The sequence below is a fragment of the Anas acuta genome, chromosome 1 (assembly GCF_963932015.1).
Source record: "Anas acuta chromosome 1, bAnaAcu1.1, whole genome shotgun sequence".
NCBI classification, from domain to species: domain Eukaryota; kingdom Metazoa; phylum Chordata; class Aves; order Anseriformes; family Anatidae; genus Anas; species Anas acuta.
Genome location: NC_088979.1, coordinates 96588807 through 96607427, shown reverse-complemented (window position 1 = coordinate 96607427; position 18621 = coordinate 96588807). Strand labels below are relative to the sequence as shown.

At 36.7% G+C, this 18621-nt stretch overlaps 1 protein-coding gene across 4 annotated transcripts in view; it reads right to left on the bottom strand.

The window, feature by feature from the left end:
* GRIK1 (glutamate ionotropic receptor kainate type subunit 1) overlaps positions 1–18621 on the bottom strand; it is a 163817-nt gene that overhangs the window by 40294 nt on the left and 104902 nt on the right. For all 4 annotated transcript variants that reach the window (XM_068689570.1, XM_068689591.1, XM_068689559.1 and 1 more), the window contains exons 5-7: positions 17655–17708; positions 15616–15789; positions 12165–12308 (exon numbers count right to left, since the gene is read on the bottom strand). In XM_068689570.1, coding sequence (XP_068545671.1) covers positions 12165–12308; positions 15616–15789; positions 17655–17708 — 372 coding nt within the window. The remainder of the gene's footprint in view (positions 1–12164; positions 12309–15615; positions 15790–17654; positions 17709–18621) is intronic.

Below are 18621 nucleotides of genomic sequence, written 5' to 3'. Positions count from 1 at the left end.
TCCTATAGCACACTTGCCTGATACATGCAAAGGAACTGAAATGTATCATTGCTAGGAAAATATATTTGTATGCCACTTCTAGGTGCCTGTCAGGTAAATTGAAGATACGGGTGCCTATTAGTCATCATGTTCTGGCAAACAGAATGAGCAGCAGTTGCACAGTTCTCAGATGCAATTAATGACCAGAAATGAAGCAGAACTTTCTGAATAGTCAGAAACCACATGACTGTTGAACACAGCAATGAGAAGTCATACTTTTATATGCAAGATTTATAGCAATTTTAATGTTTCTAGTGTCACTCCGTGTTAAATGTTACAGGATATAATAAAAATTGAATCGGAACCTAATCATGTAATTCATCAAAAGAAATTGCTTTTTTGCACTCTGTCCTTGCTTTAATATTGGAGGAACTAAGGACACAATTTGATACTCTTACAGAGAGAATATATTTTGGTTTTGTTGGTATAATTTTGAGTATACCCTGCAGCTTAATTAAAAAATGTGATTTTCAGTAGCTTTCATTTGTAATATCTTTTTGCTTGTCTTTATCCCACTCTGTAAAGGTTGTAGGCTGCCTCTGACAATAGAACGGTGATGAGATGCTGCTCTCTCAGCAGTTTGGTTTGCAGAAGCAGAGTAGTACAATGTTTAGCTGAGACTCAAAATAAGACTTCTCTGTCTTCAATACTGTATTTTATCTGATAATTATAATTCTCATCTATGCTGAGATGTAAATATTTGATGACTTCTTCCCTCTTATTAAATAAAATGGAGAATTAATCCAATATATTAGTTTTGACTATCCATTGAGAAGCAAGTTGTAAAGGACCTTCAGCTATTCAGACACTTTCTTCCTAAACAGACACTTTCTTCCTAAACATTGAAAAGGCAGTAGATAGAAGAGATTACAGATAAATCTTCAGTCCTCTCTGAAGGCTGTCAGGTTCCTGATATGGCAAAACTACACAAGGAAACCTAACTAAAACTGTGAAACTTTCTTTTTCTATTTATTTACTTTAAAAGATTAAGATTGCAGGTTAACTACAAAACAACATCTGGGTTAAGTGTACAAATCACAGTATTGGTTTCTATATAAATATACCGATAGAAAATTATAACAACTGTAAAATGAAGCTGACTCAGCTTCTAAGAGCAAACACTCCAGAAGCTTGCTATCTATTCACAGTACCATCATATGGTCTTTATATCAATTTCCCCTTCATCATCTTGAGTCAATGACTATATTAGCCTTAGTTTCAGCCAAGGCCAATCAACAGCTCAATCACAAAATCAATTATTTCAGCTACAGCCAAACTTGCTAAGGTAAAAGAACAGGTACATTTCAGGTTTTGCTGCTTTTGTCTCTAGCAGACCTCACAGATTTGCAGTAGCAAGATATAAATAGATGAGTAAATCATAATGCATAGTGTGTATAATGCATGGACTGAATAAATATCCAGCTTTATGATATAGCTATAATGGGACATTGACAATTTTTATAGCAGATACTGTATTGCAGTACTGCATACAATAAATATCAATCTTTCTCAGACAAATTGATTGCCTTTTTATTATACTTTTTTTTTTTTTTTCCTACTCAATAGATGTTTATCCAAATATTTTAGTTAACTATTTATCTGCCTATGGCATATTTACTCTTTCCAAGTCCAGTGTTGAAATAATAGCTACTGGTTAATTATGTTTCAGATTAGATAATTTTGATATTTTTCAAGGTCTTTTTAAAATGTTCAAAGCCTCCTGATAATACAAAAATGCAAAGGCTTGATATTGTTTTAACTTTTTAAACTATTATGTTTAATAATGTTTAATAATGTGCATCCACTTTTTCCTTTCTATTAATAATTTATTCCAATGACCTGTGAAATAAAACAGTTTTTTTGAACCTGTTCTTTTGTAATTAACCAAGCAATTTCTTTTGAGTTTCAGACTCAAGTTCTAACCTTTTAATATGATTTAATTTCAAGTTTAAATACTCAAACTGTTCAGAGAATAAGATTCCCCCCATTTCAAAGATATGTCTCGAACTAATGTTAGAAAAAAGTATCTGAGACACATGTAGGCACCCCATAAATGCAAATAAAACAGTGACTATATCACTTACAAAATGTGTACATAATACATGTACAATAAATTGCAATTGTATTACAATAAATTGTAAATGATTATAAATTAAATTTTGGACTATGTAGACAAAGGAAGTTAATAAAACTTCTGAGTGAAAAGCTATTTTAGCACAGTATTACTGCAGAAAATTATCTGTTCTGTTTTTCAGCTCCAAAAAAACCTGTGTAATTCCAGGCTCAAAGTTGCCTTTGTGCAAAATATTCTGACACTTTGCATCTGCCACTGAAACCTGAATTATTGTTTAGGATGAAATTATATTAAATATACGATAAATAACATCTTATGTGAACATTATCTTTGGATAGAAATGAGGTGGTAAATGAGAGCCTTTTTCATTCAAAAGACTTAATTATTCATCCAGGCACATAAAAAGACTACTTTTTTATTTCTCAAGTATTTTATTAATTCTCAGATAACTGACCTGAGAAATTCCCACAGTAGACAATGGACCATATTTAGGTATTAAGGTATTTATTATCCAAAACAGCCTCCATATATTCTCTCTCTCTCTCTCTCTCTCTCTCTTCTCTTGCTGTTCATGTGTAACAAGCTTTTTGAAACCTTATCTTAACGGCATGCAATCAGAGTTTTTCTATGCATTTAATGGGAGCTTGGAACAGGAATTGATTAGTTGGACTCTTCAGTATCAAAGAAGTACATTCAGAAGCCAGAGTAAAGTCCAGTAAAAGATATGGATATTACCTTATCTACTCAGTTTTGTCAAGGAATGACCCTTGACCCTTGGTTGGTAGCTTTCCCAACCATCTTACAGGTAACCTACAAAGGCAAATAATTGAACTGCATTTTTATGCTGAATATATAGTCAAGAATATTTGTATTTTTATAAATTTGGCATTGTTTGGTGTATATTAACTATTATAAGTTTCTAGGAAAAAATTAATATCTATTACTGATTTAATGTACATTTCTAAATAACTGCCGTTACGAAGAAGAAGGTATTACACTATCATGTAATTGTTTAGAAAACAATAACAACTTACCAGGAATCATCTGGCCTGGAATTCAGGAAGAGAAGATATCTGTTTTCAACTCCACAAATTATGTTTGCCCATTTACCTTTGCACAGTGGCAGAGACGTGCTAGCAGTTTAGTCTTTTTGGACCTATACATACTCCAGAATAACTGTGTAAGGTGTTTGGGCTAAAATTAGGAAATTCTTTTCTACCAAAATGGGGGTCTTGAAAGCAAATCAGTTCTGTATTGAAGAGACATAGAACTTTATATTATATTATAATTTCCTTTAACCACCATCGCACTAGAACATTTTACCTCAGATAAACATTATCAAAGTATAGTGAATGAAGGTGAAGCAACCTCTGTACGTAGTGATACCATGCTGTTTCAGGTACAGCATCCTTCAGCTTTTAACAACAGGTGGCAGATGAGTACATACAGGGATCTCAAAGACATATCAAGATTACTGGAGTGATAGACCTGTTGTGCTTGGTCAGTATTACCTGTTTATAAAAAAAAAGTAAACAACTGCTTTAGCTATGAACTGCTAATCCAAAATGTCTGATGAGGACTATTGTGCTAACTGTCATCCAAATGCAGAGGTGGATGATGGTGTTTCCTCCAATGGCTCTTAGACTTATTAACAGAGTGGATTCTGATCGTTACAGAATCATTGTTGATGACTAATGCACATATACATAGGATATGAATTGTGTTGCTTGATGGCAAGAGGTGAGGTGGTGAGTGAGCTCCTTTTCTCATGCTTTTTCCCTACTTTAAACTTACGCTTCTGGACTACAAAATCAGCTATCTGAAAAAATTGTAAAACCTACTTGTTAAAGTAGGTTTAAGTACATCTAAATTGTGGCCATGTGCTGACAATACTACAGCTCACTTTTCTACAACTAAATCTTCCAACTCAGTAAGTAACATAGCCAAAATGTCCTAATCAAAATGCTAATGACAAGGAAAATATTCCTTTAATTCTCTTGTTGTTTCTTTCCTTTTGGAGGAGAAAGCTTCTGCTTTATTAGAATTGCAGAGACAGTTGATAGATTTAAGAGATTGTGCTATTGCTGCTAGTTACAGTGGAAATCATAATAAATGTGCTCTGAGCTACACATCAACTTATCAGCTCTTACAATTAAGACTCTTATTAAAAGAGATTCTCAAGGATTAAGGAATATAGTGAGTTAGTGTATGACTTTTCCATTATCCCAGTCCAAATCCAGCATAACAGATGTAATAAAAGGAGTTTCAGCATTCACCATTACAGGGCTTTATCTGCCCCACTAAAAATCATGATGTTTCATAGTCTCTTTCCTCCAAGACTGATACTGTCCTGGGCTTCTAATAAATGGCACTGATGAAAAGGAGGAGGTGTAGGGAGGCTTGTTTTTAGGAAGGAGTTTAGGCAGCTATTATAAGACATTCCTGTCTTGAAACAGGAAATATAAATATTGGGTGAATAGAGAAGGATTTCTTAGGGAAGAAAGGCTTTTCTGTGAACTGCTCAAGAGTGCTTGTTTCCAGAGCAGTGATTGAGCTTAATAACTTTCAGGTAATCACAATAAAGGCTTTTGGTGTTACAAATTTGATAAATAAACCCTGAATACTTGAGGATGACAGTTCAGGTGGATTCATTTCAGAGCATATGTTTGAAACGCCTTTAAGGTCCTTTAAAGCTTACACTTACTAAATTGCTTTATAATAGCAGAGGTGAGGGAATGGTGTTGAAGGATCAGAAGGAAAAGTTAAACCTTGTCATGTATTCTTCCTAGTGTATTTTATGCTACACAAATACGACTGCTACTGAAGTGGCTGGGTGGGTTATGAACTTGGAAAACAGCTTCATACTATTTTACTGTTAATGGGGAATGGGACTGCATTGTAATAGATACTGTTTGTATAAGCAAGACAGTATAGAGACATCATGTTCCACATAGCTAACAGACTAAATACATTAACTAGACAAGAGCTGTCATCTATCTTTAACAGAGTAGAATTGCAGCATTTCCAGCTACAGGGCTTCTTCGCCTAGATTTCAGGCCCTGTCGCTTTTGTTTTGAATGAGGTGATAGCTACAAGTGCAGATAGTGAACAGCCTGATCATGGCAGCCTACAAAGTGGTGACCTGCTTTGGCCTCTCAGGTAACTGAGGCACAGTTTTGGAGCTGGCCAGAAAAGACTTGCTCATGGTTGCAGAGGCCACAGCAGAGCTAGGAAATAGTGTTCCCACCCAGCATCTTGTGTGGGAAACATCCTCCCTGCCTGCACTGTTGTCCTATTACAGTGACATTGATCCACTGGACTACAGAGATGACAAGGAACCCATGGGGACTTCATGTGGTACAAAGTTCTGTGTCATTTCCACCTGGGATAACAGTACACAAGTGCTGGCAAATATGTGAATGAGTGAGTGGGAGGCTGCGTGGTTGAGGGACAGATCATTTTAATGAGTACACTGCTTCGAAATCTAAACCATCTGCATTTAACAGTTTTCTTGTAAAGTCGTTGGAGGAAAGACTGTGCATAGTGAATTGCTCAATGGTGGCATGGTTAGGGTTTCTGGGAGCTTTTCCAATACAAATAATTATAATCAAGTTTAGGCCATGCACTAACACTTAAATGGAAATATCAGTGTGGAATAAATGAAGTGCATTTTTAGTAGGCTAGAACATATAAAATATGTTCTGAAAAAAATGATTTTGTGTAGCAAATATAAAAATACACTCCATATATTCAAATAAAAACACTTTGTATGAATTCTTTCTCACTGTTTTTAAACAAATCTACTTTCTACATAATATTTGACAAAGTAAAAATTGAATGGGAGAGAATATACATAATCTTTTTGTCAGATTTCTTGTTTTCATTTTAAACATTTCAGTATCAGAGCCTTGCCAATAATTTTCGTTTATTCAATATGTATTTATTCTTACCATGCAAGTTGTAGGACCGTTATTTTGCTATTTATGTGTGCACAGATCACTGCATAAATTTTAAACTTGAAATTTGATTTCAGAATATGAATCTCTGTTGGCATTAATCTCAGCCATACATTATCTTCATGGAAAGCTGACCTTTATTTTCTCATAAATCATCATAGGATAAAAGTCTAGCAGTTGTTTTGTTTGCTCTTTCAATTAAGAGTTTCCAGTTCAAAGCAATAGGCTTATATCAGAAATGCATACCTTAATTTATGGGCGAGAAGTTTTTAAAAAGTGAACAAAAGAAAAATAATTATTTTAATGAGAGTGGATAAAATCCTAACACCAAATTATCTGGTGTCCTGCTAAACTAAGCAACTGCTTTTTTTTGGATTAACTAAATATTGGAGTATCAGAGCCCAGAGAAAACTGCCACCCATATCTTACAGATGATATATTTTATCTTAACACTGAAACCCAATGAAAAGGATGTAACAGAACAGATATTATTTTATGTTTTGGAATTGAAATATTCTTGTATTTCCTAAGTCATGTGAATAGAGATTTCTTTGCATCAGAAAGGTCAGGTGACTGACACACAGACCTTTCTTCAGGCAGTAGGGGAGATATTGGGTTCTTGGGTCTCCTAACACCCACAGTGTTGTGGTGCCTGACTATAGATTTTTATCATCATGAAAATGCTCCAACATGTTGACTTTAATAACAACAAATGAGCATTAAAAAAAAAAAAAGAAAAAAAAAAAAGAAAGCAAAGCAGTATTTTCTTCTATTGTACAAGGTTTTGTGTTTCTTTGTTTGGAGACTCTGAGAATTTTAGCCAAAAATAATGATGAATATCTCCCCAAAGGGATTACTTTCCTTTCTGTCTTATTTTAAAGTCATAGTATTTCTGTAATGAAAATCTTCAATATCTTTTTCCGGTGATTTTCAACATTCATTTTAGATTTAGTTAGTTATTATCAAGAATTCCCTGAAAATTACACCCTGTGATTTGATACCAATTAATCAAGACTCTGACTGTTCCTGTCCTCTCAAAATGCTGGTCAGCTCATGAGACTTGGGCAAAAGCAATCTGCATGTGGTGATGCAGATTCACTCAGTTTTGGCTTCAGTTCCCTCTATAGGAGCTTCCAAGAAAATATAGTAGTCCTGAGGATGCTTCCTTCCTCCTTACCAAGAGGAAAACAAAACAACAAAATATCATCCATACTGGCGGATCAGAATGAGTGCACAGCTGCCTCATAGTGCACAGTTGCCATCCATCTATAATGCTGGGTAAACACTGAAGAGTCCAGAGATCTCAAGGAGATAAACTTTCAAACATCTATGTGCTGATAAAAAAAACCCACAATATCTCAGACCTGCAAAACTGCACTAAAAATGTGAGAAAGCAGACTTACTGATGCTTCTTTTTGGTCATAGATCGGTCTGGTGTAGAATAAGCATGTATATAACAGATACCTTGGAACAGAAGGAGGTGGGTTTTTTTTGTTTGTTTGTTTGTTTGTTTGTTTGTACAATCTCAGCAAAGGTGAGATAGATATGCAGCTGATTTTGTAGAGAAGTATGGGCCAGTGGCTAACGTTCTGAAACACCTTCACTCATAAGAATTCTTACAAACAAGTTTAGCCAGAGGCTTGCAAGATATGTAGTCGTCATAGTCCTCGTATGACCAAGTCCTCCTATCTTTTTGCTTTCCATGGACATTACATGAAGAATTGGTTTAGCTCAAGAATCCTCTTTTACTTGTGGTGCAGGACTCAGCTGCTCCACAGCTCTTTTTGTGGTGGCTGGAAAATATGATGCCTGCTTGTTATCAGCTTCCTAACTATGCTGATGGAAAGGCCTCTCTGCAGACCAAGGCCAACATTTGTTTAAATGCCTTGAGTTTTGATTACAGGAGTGATATTATTCTATATATAAGTACTTTTTTTTTTTTTTTTTTTTTTTAAGGAAGAAGCAGAAAAATAAAATATTTACAGCCAATGTAACCAGAATGCAGAGTACCACACTCTGAATTATTGCCATGGTTTCAAAAAACAGGCAAAATTATAACCTAAGTAGGTAAAGATGGTCTTGTTGGATAGCTTCATTTCTTGATGCTGAACCAGTTATTGTCCTCTTGTACAGGGAAGAACTGGACACATTACTATTATACTTATTAATTTTACTCCTGAAGCAGAGTGTCATCCACAGACAATCTCACAATGCTAGATACTTCAAAAACTATACAATGTGTTCAACACTTACAGTATCTTTTCTCTGTAAAAATAACTTAAATTAAGCCCTCATTATAGGTTTTTAAGAAGGAAAAGTGATGCAAGCTTCTTCAGGGACTTAATGTTACTAATCCTTGTCTTTGCTGCAGATCAGAGACCGTCTATGAGAAATACCATATATTACCTGAAGAAACAAGAATCATCTAGAAGAAAAACTTATAAATTCTAAGGAAAAAGTTTCTTGAGCTTAAAACCATTTGAGTTGTCTTGGTTTTCCAATCTAGTTGGGACATCTTTGCTCTGAAAAATTACTATAAATAAGTTTATCCATAGACTTGAAAATTATACCGTCATGGTAGTCCTTCTATGACTAAGTCTAACTATCTTGTTCCTTTCTGTGATCATTCTGCTAGCCTACATAATGAATTCATTGAGCTCAGAGGATTGTCAAGAATCGTGTTTTTACAACGTGTTATTGATGGTGGTGGTGTTTTTAATAATGTAAAACCAGCAAAAGAAGCCTGCTCTTAATTATTTTATTTATAACATAGATGGATTTCTCTCACTCCTGGTATCTACTAACCAGACGTGCTTGAAACATATCTTGTCAACAACATAACATAAGCTCAAGTGTAGATTTAAATGCTTCAGATTTCTTTTAATCTTTGAGATTTGTGTGTGTGATTCTGTTTGAAGGGATTTAATAAAGTCACTCAAGATAAAGTCTTCATCTCTATGTTCTGAAATACTTCTCAATACAGTTGTTCTTGTAATTGTTACTGGATTTGAGTGAAGGGAATGCACGTTAGTTTACATGATAACTGAATAAAAATCAATTGGCAGTTGTTATTCTGGAGCTTATCTCATGATTTAAAGGGGAACTGATCATTTAATTATGAACACCTGTTTCATGTTTACACACATGGTCGCTTAGGAAAGGTGGAATCATGCTTGCTCGGTTTCTTCCCTCCATGAAAAGAGAATAACCTCATTTTTCTTTCTGGGCTTGCAAAAGATGGTACTCTGTGCAAACACTTCCACAAGGGCTAAAATATTAAAATATCATATATATATCAATGACAGTAGGTCACTGAGGGAGACAAGCTTCTGACAAGGATTTATTTTTCATTAAATAGATCTTCATGAGCTATTGTAGAACAGTCTTGATCCCAGACAGTGTATTTTATGTATAACAGCCTCCTTCATGGGAACTAGCTGATGACCTCTCTGACCTCAAAGCCATCCTCAGGGCTGGGTGACTTTGGGCAGGCTTACTTTTCCATGCAATTTTCCAAATTGTTCCTACAATCAGCATTAGCTCATAGAGCTACCTTTAAAGAGTAGAAGAATACTCTTTTTGTCACTGTAATTGATTATCCTGTAGTTTCAGACATTTTTTTCTAGTGCTTGTCTCCTGTAGTCCTACTAGTAGCACTGCAAGTCTTGGTCATTAGGGAAAACAGGCAGTGGTTCTGATACTACTCTTGCCTGGTATACTTGCCTGAAGTCTTAAGGCTAAGAGAAGACTATTATCACATTAAATTATCAGATTTTTTAATTTTATGTACTCTGAAAATTCAGAAATGGACTCCAATGGGCATGCATTCCAACCAACACCAATCAGAAGAAGATATTTTGCCCTAGGATATCCACTTTCCTACTGCTTTCTGGAAGAAGATAACTTGTGTACCTGAAGACTGGGTATGACTTGTGTTTTGATTACCCAATAGGACAGTAACAACATAAAAAATTTAATTTGTCATCTGGGCAGTGAAGAGAGAAGCATCTTATCAGCTCTTATATAAGGCAGATTCTTTCCACCTTATTTTCTGCTTGTGTCCAGAAGGGTTCTTAGGTCCTCTCTGTTACCATCAGCCTAGCATTTCATAGCATGGGATCATAAAGCAAATGGGATGACTGCAGTGCTTATCACCACCAAGTCATAATGAAACAAACAAAAAAAAAACAAAAACAAATCACACTAGGGAGCCATTGAAGTTCTTGCTAAGCTCTCACTCCTGAGCTACTCCTTGCATGCAACTTCGTTGTCTGAATATTATTTACTGGGACTGTGGCATTGAACATTTTAGGCCAGTCTATAAAATGGCTTCAACTATTGTCAGTGCCACATAACTTGTATTTATGTGGGCCCAAACCATCCTTCCACCTGCATGATGTTTTTCTCCATGCCTACTCACTTGATTCCTAATTTATACAGTTCATCCTTCCTTGTTGAGCAAACCATATCCTGACATGAACTAGGAACATGTAATTGCATTTGCTATTTAGGTTTCAACACCTGTTATAGCCTTTAAGGGAAATGTAATATTGTCTTATTAAACCTTATCATGTAATTTTAATAACCATCTTCTGGGCTAGAACAGAAACAGGAAGATAAGACCCTTGGAGTGTTTAAATCAGTGTTTTACTGACCATGAAAGACACTATCTTCACAACAATCACTAATTAGCTTACACATCTCACTCCATGCAAGAGAAGCCAGCTGTACATGATAAATGTGAACTGTATAACTGTTTAACATTAAGCTTTGAATTGCATCTACTGAGATACGTCCAGCGTTTTTGGTCAAAGTACTTCTGGCTTAGGATTCAGGACCTTTGCACTATATTTTCAACATCACCCAAAATAGGTATGACACCACTGTAGAAATATACAGGTGCATTCACTGTTTACTAAGTCTTTTGCTGATTTTCAATGTGATCGTAATTTTTTTTTTTAATGTATCAGAAATTGTATGAATAACACTGCTAACTCATTTAGCTTGTGATTTAGTAAAAGAGCAAAGGTTGCTGCTTAGATCAAATCATAGAGGAGGGAGGAAGGGAAAGAGAAGTGAGATCTTTGAGATCTCTGAGATCTTTTTCTCATCTTCTGCTCTTGCTTACAGTCATCTGCATACGGCATGGCTGAGATCAGTGTGAGAGAATGAGGTTTACCGGTGCTGTCTCCTGTGACTGTTCCCTCAATCTGTGTCACAGGCTGGGAAGTATTTCAGTTTCCTTAATTCTTAAGTCAGATGTCTGAGCACTGGGGTGACACTTTTTTTTCCTTTTTTTTTTTTTTTTTTTTTTTGTACTTTCAAGAAGGGAAGCTTACAAGTAAAATTTAAAATCCATAAAACTGTGTGTGGAGAGTGCTGTGTCAGTAGGTTTCACTGCTTTCTGTGTAGGTGAATCCCTACATTGTAGCCTGCCTATGGCAATTCTAAAATGCTTTCTTGGTTTTGGAGAAAATTACAGCAGTTCTTCTACATATTCTGTAACTGCCACATGTCCCACCTTTCAGATCATTCCAAAAATATTCCTGGACTCAGTCATATGTCCTGACATATTACCTTGTGCCAACAGGACCTGTTCTACCTACCCACATGGTAATGAACTTGGCTTTGACAGGAATCCCATTGTCATGGACAAAAACTAAGGTGAAAGATTAAAAATAGATCTAGGAAACTTCACGTAATTTCTCATTTTCATTTCTACACTGTGCTCTAAAGGAAAAGTTTGCATTTAAGACTCACAATAAAGACTGGATATTGTGTTATTGGGTGTACTGCTCAAACAATCTGCAAAACAGCCAGGCTTAAGTGATGAACCAACTCACTTTTCTTTCACTTTCTAGAATGCTTGTTGTTTTAGAAGTTAGACATCCATAATAAACATTAACCAAGCAAAATCCATGTGAACTCTTATGTCGTATTAGTCTGAGATTTTATCGTCAAGAAGAATTGAGTTTCTGGGTGCCAGAAATCAGAGGACAGCATATGACAAAGGCACAGGAGCAATAACACAAGCCAGTGTGGTTAAATAACAGAGGAAGGATTATGCTGTCCATAAGCAGATGGTCTACACTTGCCTCTTTTATCAGATTCATGAATCTGGGTCCAAAACGCCACGGCTTGTGTCTGTGACACTGCAAGGAGCTGACAGTCATTTGGGAGGCACGCTGGGAGGCCACTGCTACCATGTAAACAGCGTCGTACATCAGAGCTGCTTCAGTCTGTGTGAAGAGAAAAAAAATAAAAACACAAACAAACAAACAAACAAAAACCCATACACAACAGAAAGTGTTTATTTAAAGTTCATCTTTGTGTCCAGTCCCTGCTTTTCTCTACTGACAACCATTCTCCTGAGCTGCTAGTATGGAAGAGGCCTCTGTTTCCTTGTTTCCTTCCTGGGCGCTCCATGGAAATCTGAGCTATAAGAAAACATGGTGATTTTTTTGTTTGTTTTGTTTTTTTTGGTTGGTTGTTTGGTTTTTGCTTTTGCAGCTCATTTGTGAGTATTTCCAGATGTACACAGGGAGGAAAACACAGGAAGGAGCTTGCAGGTAGCTGTGTGTCATGGAGAGCAGTTTTAACAAGCCTAAGGTGATACATAGCCCAGGTCCCAGCTTTCCAGGAAAATCAGTCCCACCAAGCATCCCAAAGGTATCTATCATTTCTAAGTGTCTACTGCCCTCAGGGATCCCAGCTTTTGGCACAAATGGGTGAAATGTCTCTACTGAGCTTTGGCCATAGCAATTCCCCTGCCACACCTGGCATGCCACCTTAGAGGGAAGTGACTTGTCATTTTGATGTGCCTTGGTAATAAAGTTGAACTTCTACATCTAACTTATAGTTGTCTAAGACAGGGCAGATGAAAATACTCCTAAGATACCAAAATATTACTACAGTAACCAGATGCTTGTTACATTTAGTTTTGTTTTGTTTTGAGAATGGTTTTAGTGGTTTAAAATAATGCCCAGTAAGCCTCAGTCTAATATCACTCACCTTATCAGCCTTTGTCACTGGGAAGTTTTAGAAAAAATCTCACCTTCACCTGCATTGCATTTCAGTGCTCTGGTGTGCGAGGTGGGAATGTCTGTGTTTCACTTAATGCACAGGGATTGTAAAAAAGAAGTGCTTACATTTCTTGAAAAGCTAATGAATAATTAAGGAAGGATCTTAAAAAAAGGCAGTAACTGGAGATGAGAAAAACTGGCCTCATTTATATGAACTGCAAAGCTCATCCATTTTTATTCCTTTCCCGTGCAATTCCCATGGGAAATTAATAGATTTGATTCTTTGTCTGTTTCATTTACCTAAGTACATTACGACAGCACCAGTCTTATCAGCATTGGAAGATTTTGCTGGCAATCAAATGTGATCTGAATTTATCAACTAATCTTAATGTACTGCAGATGAGGAATCGCTCTTGAAACACCCATCAGAATCTGCCTGGAACAATGCTCCCACAATCCAAGCTAATTGAAAATCTTATAAATGACGAGGCAAGAAGGAAGAGACAGCAACAACTGTTCTCAGTGTCAAGAATCTTTAAACAGATATTTGTTGCAAACAGACCCAGTGACTAAAGGCCTGATCCAAAATCCCTCCACGTCAGTGGGAAGTTTTTGATTAATGCCAGTGGACTTGTGATCATTTTCTTTTTGTTCGATGGGAGAGTTGTCCATTCAGGATTGAATATTACATGAGTGATGGTCTGTGTCCAAGTCCTAGTGGTCAGATTTGAGTGGATCTGGAGATGCTTGCTGAAAATGTTTCCATCCATACCTCACTTTGCATTACCACCTGGGACCACCATTGCTTTTACTTGATGACATGGTGCATCCTGCATGGTTGGTATGTTGGGCAGCACTGCCGGGGCTGGCAGTTGGAATCTCATGCAACTTGTTAGTTATCCATCCTGCCATGCAGCAACTGAGAGGTTAGGTTATATTACCTCCTGCACTCATTTGTTTCTGGTCTCATTCTTGTTATGTTTTAGGGCTTGGGGTAGCATTGAGGAAAAAAAGGTCACCCCATTTTCTGAAGCAAAGTGTCTATATGTTGACGCCTGTGATTCTGCTTAAGAAGAAAGGCACTAAGAGATAGTCCTGGAATTTGTCTTTCTGATTTTGATATTCTGTTTAAGTTATTGCAAAGAAATTCTAAGGTCTTAGAACAACTATGCCTATGTGTGTAATTTGTGCATAAAGTGGGACATGAACTCAAGACTGCCTTGGTCATGCTCTGCTGACCTCCCACAAGCTCAGATCAGGGTAAAAAATATAGCATGAGCCTGAAAGAAGAAATCCTGAAATAACAATAGGACATGTAATCCTGATCTTATAATGTGCAGCTTATCATAGCCTTACTGTCTAATGAAATATAGCAGTACTGCAGCTCTCCATCAAACTGAATAAGCAGAACTTGCTATGAATATTTAAATGATCACATCCAACGAGGAGCATGCTTTTCTTGGTATTCCTGCTGTTTCAGAGCATCAAGGACACTAAAGTATTATAGAGATGAAAAGGAAGGTTTAAGACTCTAGCAAGGACTTCGTTTTTCCTAAAATCCTAGTTTTATAGCTAGGTGAATGTAGGTGAATAGCTAGATGTGAATACCTACTCTTTCATGTCTTGTCTATTTACATCAGAAGCTCCCAGAGAAACTTTTCTCCCCTGAAAACTGAAAAAAGCTCTTTTTTTTCTTTTTTTTTTTCTTTTTTTTTCTTTTTTTTTTTTTTTTGAAATGCTAGATAGCACACATAATGCATTTCTCTTCAGGATGTCAGGACGCTTCAGAATTTCCCCTGCAATCATCTGCAATAAAGTCTACTTCGTATCACCTCTAACACCATCCAGTATACAAGACACATTATCTTATACTGCAAAAAGATGGCAACCCTTTACCCCACAAACCCAAATGGAGTCACACAATCTGTGTAATTGTTCCTATTCTCTCCTTTGGTTCATGGGGGGGGTGGTAGGCAGGAAATCCTGATTTCCTGGCTTGATGATACCTTTCATTTATCCTTAAATTATATCTTAAAAGCCAGAGTTGCTGTAGATGATGGAAATGAAGGGAAAGGGCACTTTTCCAATTTAGAAATGCTATTAACTGTCCACATGTACAATATCTTTCCCTGCAGGTCATAAATCCTATACCTGCTCTGAAAGTTTTTATTTCCTGTTATGTTCTACACTCCATCCAGAACGTTAATGGAGAAATGAGGCAGCAGTATATACATTCAACAACAAAAAGATGAACGGTGTAAGCTGGATGGCACTGTGATGGAGAACTGTTATTCATCCCCAGAGCTTCCCAGCAGTGGCTTGTCACATGGGGAAGTACAACAGTGGTTAATGAGGCAAATGCATTCTTGTGTAGAATCACAGGAGAAGGAATCTGTTTTGGAGATTCTGTTTTCCAACATTTGCTTTATGAATGGAAATGCTGGTGGAATTGGTTCACCTCCGCTAGTACAGAGTTGTAAAATGTGCTGTAGACATCACTGCGTCATAGCAGTCATTCACTTACTGTCATCATGCCATCAAGCAGTCCAGTCTCTGGTTTTGGTGGTGCCTGCAGACGCTCCATTGACCATTTCTCAATGACTGATGAAACCTGGGGATTCTCAATGTTGAGCAGACGAAACCCTGTCATATTTACTCCACTGTATCTGTAGGGTTCCAGGTCTAATGCAAATAGATCCTAAATCATCATTAAGAAAACAAACAAAACCAGATGTAGCATTTTTAAAGCAAGATGTTTGGAAGGTACAATTAGGCCAAAACTGTATTTGATTTTTCAATCCAAAGCTTAAGTGCGCTTAAGTGTTCTGTTTTTTTTTTTGTTTGTTTGTTTTTCCTCATGTGAACTCTCTGCTTGCCCTCAAAACCTAGTCACGACTGCTTCAGTTATAAATCTGAATAAACCAAAGCTGTGTGAAATTTATGACAAACCACATATCTGCTTTGTTGGAATGTAAAAATCAGTCCCCCACAACAACGTTATTTTGCAACCAACCCGCACAACACTATCTAATTTTAATTTATAACAGTCCTCCAGCAGCACTACAGCTCTGTCAAACCAACACAAGGAATTAGTTGGCCAACGTCAAGCTTATTTCTCAACTTGGGGAAGGAAAATTCCGAGAGATGTCGAGAGCAATACACTTTTTCTGCTTATGAACCCCATTTTTCTCCTGCCTTGCCTGCTTCAGGTGACTCGCTGCCAATATGCCTAATGGACGTGTCAGGCCAGTGCGCAGTAACTCTGTGCACTGCAGTGCTTGGTGTTTACAGGGCTGGGAAATAATGGATATTCTAAATGGCATAATTGTGTGGCGCGTTCTGCTGATAGATTTATCAAGCAGTGGGAAGATGCTAACTGCTTTTCAAAGCCTGAAGGCTGGTTTTTCAAAACAACTTTTTGTTGATCCCGGCAAGCCAGTAAAATGACAAATGTGGTGGTCATGGTTTAATACCACAGTAGCCATGAAAATGTCAGCATTTACAATACCACAATGCTGAGATACCACCAATGCTGCTTACTGCTTGTTCTAATGTATGCTCCATGCTACCTTCTGTATACTGTTTTTCTTGGTCACCATTATATGGTAGATTCATTGCTATTGTATAAAACAGTATGATCCACATTAAACACTAAATTTTCACATTTTTCTTGGTGTTAAAATGGGCTCAGAAGAGTGCTATTGCAAACTACTACTTCAAATTCCAAACAGTTTGAGAGTCTTTTCTGACTAATGAATTGATTCGTGGATTCAGAATAAATTTTCACTTCCACATAAAATTTTATATGGAATGGAAATAAAGATTAATCTGATGCACATGAACTGACATAATCCAAATGTCTAGGATTGTTCTAGCAATATTGGCTCTTGGCTGTCTTTCTAGTCTGTCATGCGAATAGATCTTAAACATGGATTAAGTTATATGTGGTATGTATGGTAAAATGTAGGAATAATGTGTCTGAAATGAATATCCATAGATTTTTACTGTAAAATAAAAAATAATGTTTTTATTTTCTTATCAAATTTCCCAAGTGAGATTATAAATATAGGATTTTTTTTGTTGTTTTTTGTTTGTTTGTTTGTTTGTTTGTTTTCTATATATATGAGTAAACATTTTAGCTATTACCTGTGCTTGTCCAACATGTGCTAAGACAAAGTACACATCTTAACCCCTGAATTACAGTCTTCTTTTTACATTGTACTCAACAAAAATAGCTTGGAGGGACAGGGTCAATGCAATAGACTGTGGTGGTCTTCAACTAGCTAATAATTAGGTGATGCTTTTTAAGCTAGGTAGACAGAGACTGAAGGGCAAGCTCACATACTGTGCAGGATGGGGACTATACCCCACTGCCTGCAGAAGTCTTGATCTCAGCACCACCACAAAACCTTAAACTCGTGACTCCTGGTATACTAAGGAGTGTTAGTACTCATTCTCCAGGGGATTCCTTGAGTAATTGCAGTAAAAAACACCGAGGGAAAGGCTTTACTTGGCCTTTCTGCAACATCGAAATTTCACTCCCAAATCTCCAGTGTTTCTTACCAGTGTTGTAAAAAAGTAGTGGTAGTATTCAGTCATCATTCCCATGGAGAGAATCTGTTGAAAGAGATTAAAAGTTGAGTGTACTTTACACTAGACGCTTTCAGTATACTCCACTGTCTTTTGAAAAGCACGGATTAATCTGGAACAATACATTACAGGTTATAAAAGCTTGATTACAATAAAATCTACATTTTTCTTCAGGAGCAAAAAATAACATATTTGTATGTAAATGATGTTTTTATCACCTCTACTCAGGAAAGAGATTAAAGATTGCAAAACTTCTAGGACAAGAAAAATGACTGGCGATAATGAGGAGCTGATTTTTTAAAAGTGAAATTCTTTAGTCTGCAGTTTAGAAGTGTTAAAAGGAAATTTACTAGCAGACAATGGAATTTATAGGAAAAAGTGCTTAGATGCATTATTTTTATTCTACATTGCCATGTGAGAACAAGACACTTGGTGAGTGCTCACTGAAGTAAACCAGAAACAAAGAAAAGAAGAAAACTTCTTTAAATGCCTTTTGTTCCACCTGGGGAATTCAGGTCTGCGGGAAGTTGTCAAAATAGCTAGTAGGAACGGATTTTGGTTCCAGAATAATTTTCCAGAGTCAGACATTTTTAAGACGTTTACCTCTGCAAGGTAAGGTGGTGTTTCTGTGGCAAGGATGCCATTTAAATGCAAACTGACTGACGACACTGGGCAGAAAAGGAGGAAGACTTTCTTCCCAGCCCTCACATTGCAGTGGTGCTTTAAGGAAAGTTCTAGGGGGATATGCTTTGTTCCAGCTCTTCTCCAAAAATTGTTGAAAATGCTTACATAAGATACCCCTGATCACATGTACGGGGATGCCCTACAGTTCCAGCACAGCATCACCTATGCTTATCACCACATCCACGCATGTTGTTACTGTGACGCAAACATTTTGGCCTCTCTGGGATTGTGTGAAGTGGAGGAACAACTGTGAGCT